This window comes from Condylura cristata, unplaced genomic scaffold, assembly GCF_000260355.1.
Source record: "Condylura cristata isolate star-nosed mole 26May11 unplaced genomic scaffold, ConCri1.0 scaffold00005, whole genome shotgun sequence".
NCBI lineage: Eukaryota > Metazoa > Chordata > Mammalia > Eulipotyphla > Talpidae > Condylura > Condylura cristata.
Window position 1 is genome coordinate 18178143 of NW_004567106.1, and position 20700 is coordinate 18198842.

The following is a 20700-nucleotide window of genomic DNA, read 5'->3' on the forward strand; positions in this document are numbered from 1 at the left end:
CTAAAAATTTAATTATGCAATCTAATTCTGTGCTATGCTTTCTCTATTACTGGAGAAATTGACTGAGCTGAAACTGGCAATATAATCAGCTATTTCAGTGTTCCTTTCTGACTTAAAATCCGCAAATAGAAGACAGACTTTCCCTAGTCTTTCCAATGTTTGCACATAGGAATCCTCAAAATTAACTGCAAACAGGTGCAACCTATCTTAGAGAAAGTTGCAAAAGCAGGTGATACAGCCAGTTACAGAAATGTACCTACCTATTTTCTTGCAATAAAGAATCAAAATAGGACAGAAATATTTGGAATGTGTCTCTTCACTTTCCTTTCCCTAGATATAAGTACTGTTCCTATAATAATAATCTTCTAAAATATTTTCCTATATTTTCACAAATATGACAGTACACATGTAAATTTTTTACACATATTTTTTAACATGAATACGATCATCCTCTGCATTCCGCTAATTTACATGTGTGTTTCATTTTCACTTATGTATAAGAAATCTGTGCTGGCTTGGATAGTGTTATGTTATGAATATATCATGTAGGGTGTGCAATCCATGACTAAACAAATAAATCACTTTTCTCAGGTACAATGAAGCAATTTATAGTGTTTCACTACTCCAGAATAAGTAATTCAGTAATTTTATTTGAAGTAGATTTATGTGAGCATGAGCATGTTTTGAAAGCTAAACTATAGGGGAATTATTCCATTGTATTATCATAGTATCTTCCGAAAAAGTCTACATGCCCGTTTCCTCAAAATGTTAAAGCAATATATGTGTACAATTCTAGGCATTTTTTTCTTAATATAGGAGAAAAACAACATTGTATTGTTAAGTGTAAAATAACAATCCCCATTTGACTAGCTGGTTGAGTAAATTTTAATAGTTCAACCAACTAGTCAAACGGGGATTGTAACCTCTTGAGAATTACATCTCCTAAACCTTGTCCCTTTTCTATACTGAATTATCTTTTATTATTTTATGAACTCCTTATATGAGTGATATATTTCATTTAAACTAGAACAATTAGAGCAATATTTTAAATTAGAACCATTAGAACAAATAATTTGTTAAATACAAACAGTTCATATATATGCTAGGGGAAAATAAAATTAACTGAAACCACATCATCTGATAACAGTTAAGAATATTCAGCACATAAAATTTTCTTGCAATTTTTGGATACTATACTGTAAAAGTATGTTTTTACCCTTTGTTGAACATACTGAAATAATTCATCACTCTATCTCCAGTTTTTTATTATGTATAAATATCATAAACATTTAGAGCAATTGCCTACACCAAGTGCTTACGCCAGAGAATAGGATATTTCCTGTAATTACGAATTTTATCTGTGCTCTTTCCTATAACATGACCCTTCTCCATTCATGAGGTAAGCACAGTTCTAAATTTGGAGGTATCATGTGTGACAAACAACTTATTATTATTATTATTATTTTGCTTTTCCCACTTAGCACTGTTATGATTCATCCACACAGTAGGTGAAGTTTTCTCCATTGTAGTCGCAATTCATTACATAAAAAGGTTGAATACCTTCTTGGTTGTGAAAGTGCATTTTAAGCCCATGTCCACAGCTATTTGAATTGGCTAGTTTCATGTTCAGATAAAACCTATTATTATTACACACATTCTTACTGCTCAAGACCAGTGGCTGCTTCCACTGGAGGGTTTACTTATGTGCAACTTACAAGAAAATGACAATTTGTTTCCCAAAGAATTGGTACCATACACCCAACAGTTGGTGTAGAAAAGACTACTGAACTCATCTGCTTGAACAGTTTTTATGTCATACTTCTTAATTTCAAGTGTTCTCTCTTCTATGAAATGTTTTCCCTTTTTTCCTGTAAGTTTTTATTGATTTGTAAAAATTCTTGTTCTTGATTTTAATACAGTTTTTGCAAATATCTTTGACAAGTTTTAAAAATTTTACTTGCATTACCATACATGTTAATTGACAAGATATTAGTTAGTATTTAATTTTATCAATATTTTTAAGTGACTAGCATGTTCGTCTACTATAAGAAAAGTTTGCTAAGTCAGAGATCAGAAAAAAATAATTGACATATACACTTAAAATTTCAGTTTAACTTTTGGCATAGAAATTCTATGTGGTGACACAAGATAGGGAATATATTCTATTAGAATTAAAATTAGAATATAATATATGTCACAATAATCTTTTATGGTGTTTTGAGACAGGGATCTTTTTATTCTCTTTATTCTCTCCATCCACCTCAACTCACTTCTCTTTACTTTCTTCTCCCTCCTTCTCACCCGCCCTCCCAAAATCCTCCACCCCTCCCTTCTATCTTTCCTTTCTTCAAGAGGTCATAGATCATTTTCTCTTTTTAGTTTTAAATTAGTCTGTTAATTTATTGTATAATTCAAAATTTTACCATGTATCAGATCCAAAATTGAAATTTCCACTTCAGAATACAATTCTTTTTGGATTCTCAATACCCTTGATTGTTTTTTCCATGAATTTATCCACTCCTGCACAAGTACCATATGCTTGTAATTATCATACCCTTAAAGTAAATCTACATTTCTTAGAACATGAAGAACATTGATTATTATTCTTTCTTTGTTTTTGCTTTTCTATATATAGACTATGTATCTCTATCTTACACACACACACACACACACACACACACATATTAGCTGTCATACTCCACAAAATTAAAAATATATAAAAATAAAGAACAAAACTAATTATGATTCTAATTGGACTTATATTTGAACTTATATTGTATAGTGCAGTGGGTTTTCTGGAAGAAATAACTGGATGTTCTTAACTAAGTATCTTCATTAATGTAGGATTCTTTAATATATTTGAATATTATTTAATGTCCTTCAGTAGAGTTTTTAATTTTCTGCTGAGAGATCTAGAATATATTTTGTTAAATTTAATTTTGGCTGTTTCATAGTTTGTGCTGTTATTTCAAATAACTTATAAATATTATGGTTTTTGTTGCTGATATATACAAGTATGTTTGGCTTTTTACATATTGATCATATAAAAGTCACATTTCTATTTTTGGAAAAAAAACCCTATATTTTAATGTAGAGTCATTTGAATTTCTACTTGCATAATTATACCATATACTAATAAAAATGGTATTATTAGGGATCTCCAATCCTTATAATTGTTATTTATTTCCTTGCCTTATTGTGCTGACCAAAACTCCAATATATTGTGGAACTGGATGCTCATCAAGAAGATCCATATTGTCCCTGAATTTAAATGGAACGGTAAAATATCTTCATTTAAAATAACTGCTGTAGGAATTTTCATTTTATTTCTTTATCCTTTTCTGTCATTTTTTGACCAACACATCCTATAAAGTTTCCTTCTATTTCTATCCTTATAAACCTTCTTGCTACTGTAAGAATTTGTATAAAATGAATCAAAATTAACTTTTCTGGCATTTGTTAAGCTATACAGTGGATTTAACTGGTGATATCAAATATACACATAAGTATTTCTGCAGTATTAAACTCTTCTGATGCTTTCATGTACACAAAAATAGATATTGATCACTAATATTTTTATAAAGAATTATATTCAGCTTGCTAACATTTTACTTAGAGACTTTTATCTATTTTCATGAACACAAAAGACATGATTTTCCTTTCTCATTACCGCCACTCTTAATATTTAATCAAAATTATTTTGTCTCATAGAATGAGTTGCAGAGTGTGCTCTCACTTTCTATTTGTGGAAGTATTTGTACGATTTTGTAAATTCCTTAAAATGAGTAGTACTTGAAATATAAAGCAATTCAATTTCAGGTGAGTCTGATTTCTTTTGTTGTATAAGATCATAAATAATTATTACAAGTTATTTAAAATTATTTAAAAATCAAATCTTCTAATTCCTAAATTAGTCTTTGTTTGTTTTATTTTTCTATTAATTTGTTGATTCTCCTAACTTTTCAAAATTTTTTAAAAAAATTGAAGTCTATAAAGATTTTCTATATATTCCAATAGCTGGAAAGTTTCCCACAAAGCAATTTGTTTCTGGTGAAAGCCTGATCATCCATTTGACTCACCATTGTTCTTCTATTCCATGATGATGTTTCATCTGTTATTCATTCTTGCTTTCTTTAAAAATTGTCATCATTGGTTCTTCAGCAGCATCCTACCCCCAAACATAAACCCCATGTGACTATCGAACCAGCTTACTCTCTATAAATTGAGTGCTAAATGGACTGAGATACAGACCTCTCTATCTTAACCTCTTAAGCCACTCAACCCATGCAGATTTTCCTAGAGATTCAGTCATTCCTTATTTCATTCATGCACTGAATATGTAATCATTTCAAGCTTCATTTCTTTCTGCTTAAAATGGGGTTAACACCACCTGCTTCATTGGGCAACTTTCAGAAATGAATGAAATGTATATGAATTACACTATATCTACAGGTTATGACTAATATACTACTTTTCTTCATAAAAATCACATATATGTGTTACAGGTCAGAGTGCCACCCCTCTCTGTACCCATTTTTCTCTACCTCCAGTGTTAAGCAAAAACAGTTAGAGAACTTCTTAAGTAAAACTCTGTGGACTGTCAGAAAATGCCTACCTCCAATCTGAAACAGTAATCAGGAAATATTGTAACACCTGTTTTATATATTAGGGACAGAAAGTGCAGAGGAAAACAGCTATGACAGACACAGGCAAATGCAAGAGACTAGGAAAAGTTAAAATGTAGAGTTCTCTGAGCATATGGACTTTTCACCTATTGCACAGGCAAGATCAGTAGTTACATGGCTCTCACTTTATAAGTCATCCAAACATGGGGAGGATAAAATATCAGGGATGCCTGGACAAATGTCCACTTATAGAAACTGCTGCTCTGTGTCTATAATTTTCACCCACCAATTCCAAGGGTTAACTTGAAGAATTAGTGGGAAAAAATTTTTACAATGAAATAATTATGTATTACTTCTGGATTACTCATGTTATTTTCATGGAAAATTTTGAAAGTAAAAATTAAAACTATTTATGAAGTTATTTTTTGAGCTTTCAATGTTGATCATTAAAGTATCCTAGAATATTTACCATTTTTATCCACAATACCTAAATTTGAATGAGGTCCCATGTTAATATGGATGATTAGAAATTATATATCAACTGATACACATTTACTTAACTGCGATCACTATAGTACACAATTTAAAAAGGGATTAAATTATGATGTTTAATATCACTGGCAACAAAAGTAAATTAACATAAATTATTTTATCTAAAATTCAGATGGCTACTTTGCATTCAATGAACATTAAGAAAAAACAGATAAGGAAAAAGTAGGAAGTTTTACTTCATACCTAACAAAAGTACTGTAAAAGTACTGTAAAAACACATTAGGAAAACTTCTTAAGAAAGAAGAATAACTACAGTATTGATTCTACAATTTTACTTTGCCTTATAATCATATTCTTAATGGACAATATGTAAGCAATTTTTTTTTGTTACAAGGCCTTTTTTTTTTTTACATCATCATCATTATTCAAGTAATTAACTGATATTTACATTTATATAAAATTTTGATTCAATAATTAAAATCAATTAAACATAATAAACACAGGCTTTTAAATATTATACATTTGGGTCTTATAAAAGAATCTTTGCTATTTAAAAGAAACCAGAGGGAGAGTCACAAATATTGCTAGTATATATAATGAATTCTCACTTAATTGTACACATTCATGTGCTTCTGTATTAAGCACAAGGTTTAAAGAACAATGACTTGAAACTATGTCATCAATTCTCCTTTTCCTCCCTTTTGTTTAGAAAAAAGCTTACTGCAAGATCTATTCTTAAGACAACTCTGCATTCTGACTTAAGCATTTACAGTTAGATACAAGCATACTTATCTTTTATTATTCAGTTCAATTCATATTCATACTTACATACCCAGTTGCATATTATTTTGATAGCTACAAGATTATATGGTTTCACAATTGCCTCACTAAAAATCAGGTTGAGTTTTTTTGGATTGTGATATTACTATTGTTTTTGAAATTATATTTACTGTCTAGAAAACCAAATCTTAATGCCTTCCACATTTTTTATGCCCAGAATGCATCTATACATATCTTAGTATCATTGATATTATTGCCGCTGCTTCTACTTTAAAAAGATCTAAGCAAGAGCAATTCTATGTCTCAAAGTTTGCACTACACTACATATTACAAATGGGAGTGTGTTATATTTCATCATTTTGATTTAGCGATGATATAAAGTATAATATTCTTACCTATCATTTCAGCTTAAAATAAAACTAATTATAACTATGTCCTCCTATCTCCTATCTTATTTATTTTACTAAACACCATAAATTTTAGGTAAAGTAGGAAATGTACCTGCTTCAACAAATTTGGTGAGTATTCTGAGGATACTGTATTGAAAGTCAAGTTTTACTATATTGGGAGTGATATACTTCATATACGTAAGTGAGCTAGCTTTTTAAAAATGTGATTTGGGTTCACCACTATGAACCCCATATAATTTAATGCTAGAAATAATGTTCAGGGGACTTGAAAAAAAATGTATCAGTGAGCCATTAATTACTAAAACATTAATTTTATTACCTCTGAAAATCACAAAAGATTATGTGTGTGCGTGTGTGTGTTTTAGCTCAAAAGGAGCGAGGAAAGAAGAGAGAAAAAGAGAAATAACAAAGTGGAATATAAAATAAAAGATTATTCTGGGATACCTATACATAAATGACTAAATAATTTTAATGCTTACTCCTGTGTATAAAAGCTGAGAAAAAAGTCAATAAACACAGACTTTGTAATATGGGCTAAATATCTGTTCCTTTTTTGCCTAGTCCACATAATTCTCAAAATTTAAATGTATTAAAAGATATGTCAAAGTCTCAAGTCATTTTGGAATGAATAAAATGAAGTAGCTAAAATAGTCAACTTTTTTTTGAAGCTGTTCACAATTTCATTAATATAGTTCAACACTTTTGTAAAGGTCTTTTTTTTTTAAGATTTATTTATTTGTGCATACAGAACAGGTTGACTGACGAAGTACACTGCTGACGGGAGCAGCGGGAGGATCAGGAGAGGTCTGCCACGCCATGTGGTCACCTCTGGGGCAGGCGGGGATAGAACTCTTGTGGAAGTGGCTTTACCTTCTTAGTGCTGTACTTTAACTTGCTGTGTCACCAGGGAGGGCCCATAAAGGTCTTATTTTATAACTTTGTTACTTGGAAAATAATCCTTTTAAGAGTATATATACAGACATCAATACAATGTTTAAGGGACAAATAACTAAATAATAATAAAAAAAAACAACTGCTAAAGTCATTTTCTGTATAGATGTAAGATTTTTCTGCATTATAATTGGATGGATTCAATTCATAGTATAATAATTCATAATCATAAAATACTGTATTTAGATGACATTTGAGCTGAATTCTGAAGATGTTACTTTGCTGATGATTTGAGGGACAGGCATGAATATGATTTAAGTGAAGTAAACATGCAAAAAAACAGTGGATATAGTACACTAAGAATGCAATTAGATGAGAAATGGTTGCAGCATGAAATAATGCATTGGGGATGAGAAAATCAATGGTCTTTCCATTTCTCAAATTAAGAGATTAAAATTTGGGAAGTGTGAGAAAATAAGTTTAGTAGTATATATGTATAATATTAGATATCTATAGTACTTTAATATGGAATTGTTATTTAAGATGATAAATAAATCTGTGGGACTACAGAGAGAAATTTTATATAAAGGAAGATATTCCGAAGTAAAACCTGGAAGAAAATGAAGAGGAAACACCATCCTGAGGTTAAAAGGATCCTGATGGAGTATAAAGACATGCTTTGCTCTTTTAAATTATTTAAGAAATTATTATTAATTATTAATATTATTTAAGAAATTATTTAAACACAAGTTTCCTTATCTGAAATGGACAAAAGTACTAACTCTTAACATTGCCACAAGTCTGCCATAATCCTGGTATTAACACAATAAATATTATATTATTACAAAATTATGGAGGAATAGTCTTAAGAAATAAATGGAATTCTGAATATACAACTCTAAGCAAATGTGACATTAAGTGAACTATGTAGAATATATCCAAGTATATAAAAAGTACCACATTAGAAATGGAAGGCACTGATTTCCAAATATTGAAGGGAGAAGAGATTTTTAAGAAAGCTGAAAACAAATGAGTATTTATTTGATTAACACCTCCTCAGTGTCTGCAAAGCCAAACTGCACTGAAAAAGAGATGGAAAAGTAGAAAAAAGACCCAATGCATCAAGAGTGTACTTACAAAAAGAACCAGTTGAGATGGTAAGAAGCTTTACATTGTTTCAAATTAAAACTGTGAGTTCTGTCAATTTCACATGTTGCTTATTTTTTGCAAGTCTACAATGACCTGGGAATTGTTTTTCTACTTCCAATTCCCTTTGACTCAGAGATGTAACCTGGATCCATTTCTGTTGCACTTACTATAACATATCAATCATTGTAAATATTTTCATAAATGAATTCAAATCACTCTAATGAAGAGTGGACACATATTAACAGGAGTTAATTTGGTTAGTAAAGAACCATCAGAAGAGGATCAATATCCAATGAAGTAATGGGTAAAATGAATGTAGTGTTCAAATGAGGAGAGGACCCAGAGCAGAATCTAAATATATCTCATTTAGGAGGAGTGAGGCTTAGTACACTGAGATAATAACAATAATAAAGTTAACATGGGTATGAATATCAATGAGTTCATAAGAGTTAAAGTAATGAAAATAAGCTTACATAATTTCCTTCCTGTCATGTCTGAGCAATAAATTAGGAGTAGGGTGAATAGTGATTTTATAGAATGTAATGATTACAAAATCTGAATACTTTTTAAGAAAAAAAGGCAAAATGGTATATATGTAGGTTTTATAAATCAAATATAATATATATACATTATAAATATATATAAATATTTATTGAGAACTTAACAATCTCAGATTGCAAATTGAAGATAATGCACAAAAGCTGTACAATTATAAAATTATATAAATCTTAGTTAACTGCTTAATATATTGAAAATTATATTTGACTTATTTTCACACAACAATCTGAACAATATTTTTATAAAGAGAGATGATGAGATCAAATTGTAGATTTTACAGGCTGATTGCCTCTTATAGAACACTGCCATAAAATTACAAATATCTTGAGTATTAGAATTTTAAGTGGAAGAGCACGGTATAATCTGGATAAGTCTAGTTGGCGCAGCATGTTTTTTTAAGATTTATTTATTTATTCATACAGAACTGAGGAACAAGTCAGAAGTACAGGGGTGGTGAGAGGCTTCACCAGAGACAGAGGGGGGAACAGAACAGAGAGATCAATGAAGTACACTGCTGAGGGGAGCGATCTGCCAAGCCATGTGGATCACCCCCGGGGTCAAGGATTGAACTCACACTGAAGTGGCTATGGCTAGCATGCAGTACTATGACCTAACCCATTGTGTCACCAGGGAAGGCCCAGAATTTATGCATACAGAACTGGGGTACAGGCCAGAGGTGAAGGGTCTTTGAGAGGAATTACCAGACACAGAGTGGGTAGCACAACAGGCAGATTAACCAAGTACACTGCTGAGGGGAGCAGCAGGTGAGACAGAAGAGGTCTGCCACACCACATGGGTTACCTTCCTGGCTAGGGATCAAACTCCTGTGAAGTGGCTGTAGCTAGCTTCATAGTGCTGCAATTTAAGCTGTTGAGCCACCAGGGAGTGCCTAGTTGGAGCAACATTAACCACAGGCTTTCAATACTTCATTATGTCCTTAATAAAAAAGAGAAAACTCTGACCATAGGTGTGACATTAGTGAAGTATGGTTTCCACATGTTAGTGATATATCCAGAGTTCCCATCATCGATACTAAGTATTTTGTCTACTGTATATTCATGGACACTCTTCAAGAAGTTAACAAGCTAAGAATTAAGACTATTATATTAAGTAGTAGAATACTAAAGTCTCTTTGAAAGCAATTATGATTTGCATACACAGCACATTACAAGCAATCAATGCATATACTTTCATTTCTTTGTAACTTTAGTAAGAAACATAATTTTATCATGTTTGCTCATTAAGGGTTGTATTCATTCAACTTATCATAAAGAAATAACTGAACCATGAGTGCTTAACTTTTTAACTGACTTTATGATATTATCATCAATTATAATGTTATCCCTTTTTTCAAACAAACTTTAAAAAAAATTTAGTCTGTAAATTGCCTGCATTCAAATCATTATTTCAGTAAACTCACTTTCTACTTAAATCACTGTTATTTTTTAGATATAAAAGTGGCATTATTTGGTCTTTTCATTATTCTTCAATTTATGAAGCAAATATTAAGAGTCATTGTTTCAATTACCATATATAAGAACATGGAGTTAATTTGAATATGAATGTTAAAGTAAAAGTTAGTGATGTAAAGGCAAAATCATGTGTCAAAGGATGATATGCAAAAGGATTTTCTACAATTCAAATGAATGACTTAAAGGTTCTCTGAATCTGTCCCCACTCACTCCTGAGTATGTACTGACACAATAAAGCATCTTTTATAACTTACCTAAGAAAGAAAATTTAAAAAAAAATTTGCCTTTGAGTAGAGACTATGCTATTAATTTTGAAGCTAATACAGAGACTTTTTAGCATCTTTGTGCTTATGGATTACATGTCGTCAGTGATATCACCAAAGCTCCTAGCGGTGATTGTAAATGTTGATAAATATTTTGTATGTCATGTATTCAAGAACTCTTAATATAAAGTAGAAATTCTAACATTTTCATTTAATTTGCAGTTTTGTCTTTGAGCTAATTTTTGCTAAAAGATTTTACTGAAAAATAAAAAAAGTACTATAAAACATTAATACCTATAGTTGCAAAACTACACATTTAATTTTTAAAAACCACTGGTGAGAATTAGAACTACCAGTAGTTACACTAGATTTCAAACTACCTAGTTACACTAGATAGGATTGCACATCTTCCTCACCTATATTTCACATACATAAAATCTGTGATATACCAAAATCTCCACTGACACAGCTAATTTGTCTATTTACTCAACTTTGTATGTATATGTTTATCTGTAAACATCTTAGGCAAATACTAAATTGGGCTAGATAGTAAGACTACTAAAAATAAACCAGCAGAGTCCTGTGTAACTGAAATATATTGAAATATGTGATCATGTAATCTGACCCCTCAGGGCATCTGAATATCCTACCATGATCTGCACTGGCCAGCTGGCCTTGCTAATGACCTCCAATCATGTCAAATATTTTCCTATCATAATGTGTTTCTCTTGCTTCTCACTCCTCCTTAAATTTCTATGAGGTGAAAAAAATGTATAAAATGAAGAACTATGCAAATATATATATATATATGAGGTTATACATATATATATGAAATTCAAAAAAATTTTCTCCTGTGAGGTAACCAAATGACTGGTTCCTATATCTCCATGGTGTACACTGTGAGTTCTTCCCTCACATAACATGCACTACCAATGTGTTTGCTGCTCACCTTTTCTGCTGATATACATATATTTTTATTCGTGTTCTGTCCACTAAAATATTAAAATATATATTATATGTAAAGTATTTTTTAATATCTAAAAAAAACAGACACAAGAGCATAAAGTATTGTCTCTTGTTCAAAACTGATTGGCAATGTTAACTGTTGTCTGGCATCTGGAAGTCAACGAATAAATATATGATAAGTCAATTTATATTGCTATCTTTTTTGACAAGCTATCATCACTTTGTATGTAATTATGCACTCACCATTGTTATTTTTCTAATTAAATATAGAAGTAGTTACTACATCATAGTATTTTTAAAGATTTATTTATGCATATAGAAACAGATCAGAGGTGCAGGGGTGGTGAAAGGATTCACCAGAGGCAGGATGGGGTGCAGGACAGGCAAAGCTACTAAGTACACTGCTGAGGGGAGCAGCAGGCCGGTCAGGAGAGGTCTACCATGCCATGTGGGTCACCTCTGGGGCAGGCGGGGATCGATCTCCTGCTGTGCTTTAACCTCCTGTGTCACCAGGGAGGGCCACATCATCATTTTTAAAGGATTCTGAGATAATTAGTTATCATAAGTTTTCTTATTCCCATTCACTAGTAAACACTGTCTTTTTTACTGATTAACTCTGATGGTTAAGTTGTACCAAGGAGCTTGCTGTTAAGTTTTAGATAACTGTAATTGGGGTATTTAAATAAAATCACTTATACCATTTATGAGAAACTTCATTTTGTAAAAAAATAAGGACAGGTTAGTGAATATATGCAAATCAATAGGTTATTTTCAACAGCTAGCTCTGGAGAAAGAAAATGTGGGCTTTTTTATTGTTTTGTTTTTGAGTATTAATGGATTTCAGTACATAATGAATTTTAAAAATAATACACACATCTCTAATTATTTCTCTTCAGCCAATTACTATTCCTTTCTTCATGAAATGAATAATAAAAACAGATTTTCCAACATTTTTAAAGTCACACTCAGTTGGTTGATATACATGGATAGTACTATAAGCTCTAATAGCCCAGTGGAGGATTAGCCCAAATGGAATTCTGCAAGGCAAGCAATTATATGACTTTGTTATTTGCAGCAGCATGTTATGGTTTTCTTACTGTTACTAACCTGACTATCTTTAATACAGAAATATAAATCAAAGTTTAAACTCAATCGCTCTAGTGATGAAGGCAGAAACAGAATTATGCTCACACATATAATGGGGGAGGAGGTTGCAAAATCATCTGCATCATATTTTATGACTAATCATAGAATTGAAAGTGTGAGTTGAGTGCTTCATTTTTACATTAACAAAGTGATGATATTTTATCCTTGATACTTCCAGTAGAGTCGGACTGAATTTTGATGAACGGTTGCATAGCCTTTGCGAATTTTGCTCAGTGCTCTGACATAACAAGATTCATAGTAAGAGAGATATGTAATAGGTCACAAGTTTTGAATCCAGAGAGATATCTGATTAATGATGATATGGTAGAAACTTTGTTATATGCTATGTTAAATTAAGAAAATAATATATGTGGAATATGTTATGTTTTTTCTAAGTTAAACATTTATTTTAATAGGAGAATATATTATGAGGCTTCACTATGGAGATGAGTACAACAAAGAATATGTGAACCTGTAGGTTGATCGCAAAATTTAATTTTTAAATTATGTTTCACATTTAATTCACATAGATGAAACACCTATAAAGCACCTATCTTACAAACAATTCTTTATACCTTACTATGCTGATCAATCTGAAAAATAATCTCTATAGATTAAAAAATTTAACTTTTATTTCAAGTCAACAAATATTTTACTTAAATATTTTAAAATGATATTTTTTTGTTATTTATAGATTTAAATAAATTTTATATAATTACACTAGGGAGAACCATATTTTCATTTTACTAGGAAATGCTTCTGCTCTATTAACAAAGTGTCAGGGAAGAAAATATAAATATAGGGTGAGAATTGAGATACATAAAAAAAGATTGAAATATCTGTTATGGTAAAGAGTGGAAATGGAAGCAAAAGAATGAAAAGTGTCAGGCTTAAGTTGGCTGTGTGTGTGTGTGTGTGTGTGTGTGTGTTTAGTAGCACTGAAGATCAATCAACCAGAAAGAGATAGAATTAAGTCACAATTATTAAGTTTGTAGAGAGACCTTACAATGGAACTATTTACAAAACAAGACTTTGAAAAGGAACTCTCCCAACAGACCCATAACCAGGGCCAACACCACTAGGAACAGGGATGGGAGGAATTATAAGAAGTGAGCAGGTCAATCATGGGGATTAAGAGGATTACAGCACAGCCAGGCCAGAATTCCCTTTCAGGGCAGCTATCCTTGGCATTTGCCTCCAAGATGATAGAGGAACAAAATGCATGTCTGTCCCTGGATATCAGAGAGGACCAGAGAAAGCATGGATATTAGAGAGGGTAATTCCAAAGTACTCACGAAGTGACAAGAAATGAGATGGGAAAAGGCACAAAATGAAGAGTGAATAAAAAATAAATTAAAACAAAATAAAAGAAGAGAAATTTTCATTCACATTCCTATCTTAAACACACAAGACATTAATGCATTGGCTAAATTTTGAGGAGTTACAGTAAATAAAAGAGTCTGTCATAAGAATGAAAAAGCAGATTAGTGAAGAAAAGGGTATACTTACATAATGTATACTTATATCAGGTATATGGTATATGTTATGTATATGACATATATAATGTATATTTTTGTATAATATATCATATACACATACATACGTACATATATAATCATAAATGAAGGTAGTTCAAAGCCATGTTAAAATTTTGTTGGAACAAAACCCGCGGGGATTACAATTGAGATGAAAAAAAAAATGTACAAAATGATGTAAAAATAAACTAAAAAAAAAAATGTTGGAACAACTAGATTTCAATCTGGAGAAGAAAATGTTCTACCCATTATACTAATATGTCACTGCGCCTTTAAGAAAAGCAATCTTCAGAGACTAGTGCCAAAAATTTTAAACAAAATATAAAAGTAATAAAAGGTTACAAAGGACATTTCAATAATGTTGACTTGAGGAAATGTCTTCTCAAACATATATACTCAAGAAATCATTCAGCAGAAAATTAGCAGATAAAAATTTCAAATTTAAAAGGTAAAACATAAAGTAGAATGAACTAGAAGAAAACGTTTGCAAGATAAATAACATGATTTTAATACTAATGCAATGGGATCCTAAAAGGCAACGTAAAAAAGGCAAACTAATCAAAACAAAAAAATGGACAAATACATGAACTATGCTTTACATAAGAAATACAAAAGTTATTATAGATAAGAAAAAATGCTCATTTGAAGCATCCGTTGTTTTGGCCTTATTTGATTGTGGGGAAATATAATGTTGAATAAATTTTGGAAGCAAAATCAAACAAGCGAACCAACTGTGTCCATCTAAACAATGGCAAAGCTAGGACAATAAGAACGTTCTTCTTTGGAATTTGAATCTGAATTTTTATCTTCAGATAGATAAAAAATGAGCTGTTAATTCATTCATAAGTGGTGACCTGCAAAAATAATAGTGTACAGGACAAATGGTTGGCTATGAATTGCAGGGTTTATTGCAGATTTAATTGAGAGGTTACCCCACTTGTAGCATATTAATATGTCCTATGACACATATTACAGACCAAATTAAAGATTCACGATGATGCCTGCACATAATAAACTGAAGAGATTTTATGAGATTCAAATGTCTAGATCCACTCTCAAATATTGTGAATATGGCTATATTCTCCACTCCTTCAGTATATACCAATGTCCTTGGAGGAATTTAGCCATCCTCATTTTTTAGGGAAGACTGATTTACCAATGCTCCTCCATGACATATCCAAAGTAGCTCAGAAAGACTTCTGTACAAATATATAATGGGAAATTTGAGGATAGGAAAGATAGAATGTGATGAGTGAGCAGTATTTTAGACAATAAAATGTTCTGTCTGCCTTTTTGAAGAGAGTGATATCCAGAGCTTAAGGAACACCAATTCAACAGTACTCTCAATAACAGGTCTCACACAAGAAACAGAAAACACAGGATGGAAATTTAGTGATGAAAAAACTATTAAGATAAGTGAGTTTCCTGGAATGGGCCTATAGTTGGGGCTATAAAAGTCCCTTTTGAATGCCAGTCAGCATTTTTTTAAAATTACGCCCAGTGAGTATTCAAAATCCTCATGTTTACATTAGAAGGGGTGGAGGTTATGGAATAGATAAACATTAATTTATCTTCAACAAGAAGGATAATTACTGACTCTGGAATAGTCAATTGTCATCAAAGGAACCAATTAGTGCATTCCAATATGTTACTGTACCTCAAGGGAACAGAAGCCAGTGTCTTAGAGGTAGTCTAAATTTACTGGGCCCATTCCATAATGCAACTACAGCCATTTATACTAACGCTACTAGACATTTGTTTTAGCAATTGAATTTATTTTTCCTTCCCATTATGCCTTTCAATGATCATAGCAATCGACCTACTGAATGTTTTGTGTACTATTGCAGTGTCTCAAATATGGCTTTCTCCTTTCAAGGATTCATCTCACAGAGGAGAAAGAAAAACAGCGAGTTGATGACCTCTGAGACTTAAAGGACTTCTCATATATATTATCAAAGAGAAGCAAGCAGTCAGTAGCACTTGGGAACATTTTACTGAAAATTTAGTCACTGATTCAGAGCAAGCACTTACATGATGTACCAACAAACAGCTGTAGCCCATGCCCTGAATTTTATGGTACTGCTTCACACAATTCACTAAGCACGGTCTGGAAATACTGTGATGGTTAATTTTATGTGTCAATTTGGCCACAAGGCACCTAGATAGCTTACCAGAAATTATTATTACTGTTTATTTTTTGTTCTTTTTACATGACTGTATAATGCAGGTTGTCTTATATAATGGAAGTGGGCCTTATGTAATTATCTGAGGGACTGAATAAAACAAAGGGCTAACCCTACCCCAAGAAATTGAATTCCCCAATCGGAGAGCCATAGTGAAATACTTACTCTTCTGGTATACAATAATTTTCCAGCCTTTGCAAACAGGAGAAATCAGCCTCCATTAACATGTGAGTTAATTTATTATAATAAATACTTCTCCATATATGTTACTGGCTTTATCTGAAGAATACTGAGTAATATATTTATTTATAAATAGTTTGCCTTCCATTCTCTTTTAAAATCTTATGATTTAATGTTTTAACAACAAACACATAGGAATTCTACTATATAAGATGATAAAGTTTTCATTGAATTAGAGGCTGAAACTGACACCTAGACATTTTTGATAGCAGCAGATAAAAAGATGAAGATATCTTGTTATTTGGTATAACTGACTATGATTTCCAAGGAGAAACATATTCTCCACTATATAAAGGGAAAGGAGGAAAAATAGGATCTCTAATTGCATCATCAGTTACATGAGGTAACAAAACCCTAGAAACATATACCACCCCTTTTATGGAGATCATGGATAGGTAATTGTGGTGGGAGTCGGGGCTCACTCTCTCTGCCTTTACTTGGTGATGTGACTTAATGAAAGCTATTATCCAGAATATGGAATGTAACTTTAGCAAAGGGAAAGAAACTGGAAAATCTACTTCCCACCAACAATTTATTATTAGAGAAAATTGCATGACCACTCTTCATACATATGGTGAAAATAACTGAAATACAAATCAAGTGCCTAGAATAAGGCCTAAAAATATTTGATAAACATTAGTAATGTCATGTGCTGTCACATCTATCAGTCAAGGAAAGTATGATTTTCTTAAGTAAGCCAAACCCAAACAATGTCACTAATGTCTCAGACCTATTGGGAGAAAATATTTGAACCACTACACTGGCAAACATTTCCAAGCAGCCAACATACAGGGAGAAGAAATATTATATGTTTCAGCTACAACCTTCAAGCAGTTGCAAAACCAGGACAATAGACATTACACATATTTTACTTTTATATTATTAAAATTACCATTTAATCAAATCCATATTACAGCTAAATTATAATTTTCTCCTTGGGTTTCTATATATTGAGACCAAATGGATTAAAAAAAAAAAAAGGAGAAATCAGTTACATCCAGAGATATGTTTAGAGAGGACTTGAGACTGGATAGATTACCCTGGGTTGTCTACATTTTACTAGGTTTTTCTGGAAACGTGTTTAGTACTAACAATATGTTGACTGGAATATCTATTTTCCAACTATATGTTCAGAAAAGGAGAGATGCTCACTCAATGGACTACGATGAAAACCAAGTGTTGATTTCCTTCATGAATTCACCTCCCATCCACAGGTTGGTTAGAGAACCCCACTGGCCTCAATGACACAAGCAACTAACATATAAACTTGACAGGACTAGGACTGTCCATCAAGTTCCCCTCCCTCACAAAACCAAGGTAATGTTTATTCTCTTTTTAATTGAGAGAAAAAAATTAGTAGAAAAAGATGACATTAATTAATTAATTAATTAATCAGAACACATGCATGGTGCTTTACTTTAGTACATACTTGTGATGTGTTGAAATCACACAAAAATTATATAAAACACATACAAAACTTATAAAAATCATATAAAATTATGATATGACTTCTTCATTATTAAAAATAAATTATCTTGTATAAGTGATATTAATCAGAACTTTAAGTGGTAAATTAAATGTTGTCTACTATTTGTTAGCTAGCTTTTCTTTTGCTCTGCAGTAGATATGTATCCTATATTTCACAAGCAAAGAAAAGTAAAATAATAGTTCTCTAAATAAATGAAGTTTAAAAACCCCAGGCTATGTGGTTATTATTAGTATTAATACTAGTATTAGGACTGCTTCACAAAATTGAGAATGGAGGAAATGCTTGAAAAGGCTATTTAGAAAAATAGCATCTGCTCTGCCTTAACTTATGTAGCTGATACTTGATACTTTTACTTTATACTATATGATTGCTATTTTCAAATAAAAGTATTTCTATGTTATGGTGCTTATTTAGTTCATTAGTAGGAAATGAGTTAATGACAATGATACTATCGTTGGACTTACCCTGGCATTGGTCCACTTCCAGCAAGGCTGTAAACCTGACGAGGATTTAGTAGATATTGGAATTTTCTGTAAATTCTATAAATAAGAAAATAAGAGAAAAAAGTAATTTAGTGTTACTCTCAAATTTCAAAATAAACATTACCCCTTAACAGTACTGTAATTATTTATGTCTGTAATTAAGCAATATTAGTAGTAGCTCACTAGAAATGAGTGGGTCTTAAAAAATAAAAATAAAGAGGCTAAAAAAAAAAAAACAACAAATCCTAGAAATCTTACTCTAAAATTTAGGTGTCCAGGTATCACTGGACAGAGAGAGAAGAGGTGAGAAGAGCAAAAGGAAAAGGAGAGACAATGGATATGGTAGAAAATTATTGGTCTTTTTTAGATGGTTGGTGTGGTATGATAACATATACCTAAAGAGGTATGATTCTATACTTCTGAATTAACAGTTTATAAACAAATGCTATCTGCATAATAAAAAAAATTATCTATGTAAGCATACATTTGAATAAGTGAGCAGTTACTCCTAAAACATACACAGTGATATAAATCAATGTTACCACAATAAAAAAGAATTCACTAGAAAAAGATAATAGCTATCTACCTTAGATAGGTAACAAAGCTTATAAATAAGAGATAATGATATGCACACCTAACTTGTATATGAATTTAGAATATTCTCTATCTTGCTTATGATTGTTAGAGAAAAGATTACAAATAAATATTTTAAAACATCAGTATGAATTACATAAATATCTTTTTCTTAATAGATGAAAGCTATAAAATGCATAGATTTTATATCAGACTAAGAGAGATGAAAATTATCCCATGCAGAGTGGGATTTTGCACTTTGTATAAGTAAGTTTGGAAGCAAAGAAAATGACCTCTGTAGTATCACCCTTCATCAGCCTCATAACTTCAGATAAATAATAATACTGATTTTCCAGCAAGCTGGAAGCACACAAAACTGCTAAACTGTTCCATAAGCACATATGAAATAACTCATTTTTCCTGAAATAAATAATCTTCATATAACAAATGCAACAGGTGAGATTCTAAGTACACATCTATAGCATACATAGCTGAAATTTATAGAAAAAATATTAAGTGATAGGATAGTTTTTCAAATTAGTTCTTATTACTCTATATATTTTATAAAAACATTCACACTATGTTCACTGATAGGACTAGGTATGTTATAAATTCACTGTGTAATATTTGCTTATAACACCCCCCACTTTCTAATTCTCAATAACCCTTATAGTCTGATAATGATTAATTATATTAAGTTCTGTTTGAAGAAGGGTCTTAGAGAGTCATTCTCAATAGTACCCTTTCTCTGGCATTTGAACCCTATTAGTGGTAAAGTTCATCAGAGCTGGCTATTCTATCACATGGCTTCACTGTTCTCTCAACAGTTCTATAAAATTCTTATCTACCCACCTCTATATTCTGCCTTTGAAGTACAACCGTATTTTTACTATATTGAAAAGTTCCCACTAATATGCTGCTTATAGTATAAAATATTATATCTAAACTTGTTTATCTGTCATCGTTCCTCTTCTTCCCTTTCAACTGTAATATCACTAAATATCTCCTGGTTGCCAGATAGATACGACATCCCTTTACAAATTATCTTTCTTCTTTCATCTGTAAACAAGTACTTTCTGGGTGTTCCTTCTGGGATGGCCAAGGGACATCCAGACACTTCAACTCTGGAGGTCATCTGCAAACAACTACTTAGAATCTACTTAAAAATGACTTCTGACCCTCCCTGGTGGCGCAGCAGGTTAAAGCGCAGCCCTGCAACAAGCCACAGCTGCTTCATTGCGAGTTCGATCTCCAGCCCCAGAGGTAACCCACATGGTGCAGCATACCTCTCCTGGATAGCATGCTGCTCCCCTCAGCAGTGTATTTCAGCAATCTGCCTGTTTGGCTCCCCACTCTGTCTCTGGTGAATCCTCTCACTGCCCCTGCACATCTAGTCTGTACCCCAGTTCTGTATACATAAATAAACTAATCTTAAAAAAAAAAAAA

The 20700-nt window shown here is 31.7% G+C and overlaps 1 protein-coding gene across 1 annotated transcript in view; it reads right to left on the bottom strand.

The window, feature by feature from the left end:
- DGKB (diacylglycerol kinase, beta 90kDa) overlaps nucleotides 1-20700 on the bottom strand; it is a 554412-nt gene that overhangs the window by 350139 nt on the left and 183573 nt on the right. Inside the window, exon 17 of the mRNA XM_004676734.1 lies at nucleotides 18664-18738. Coding sequence (XP_004676791.1) covers nucleotides 18664-18738 — 75 coding nt within the window. The remainder of the gene's footprint in view (nucleotides 1-18663; nucleotides 18739-20700) is intronic.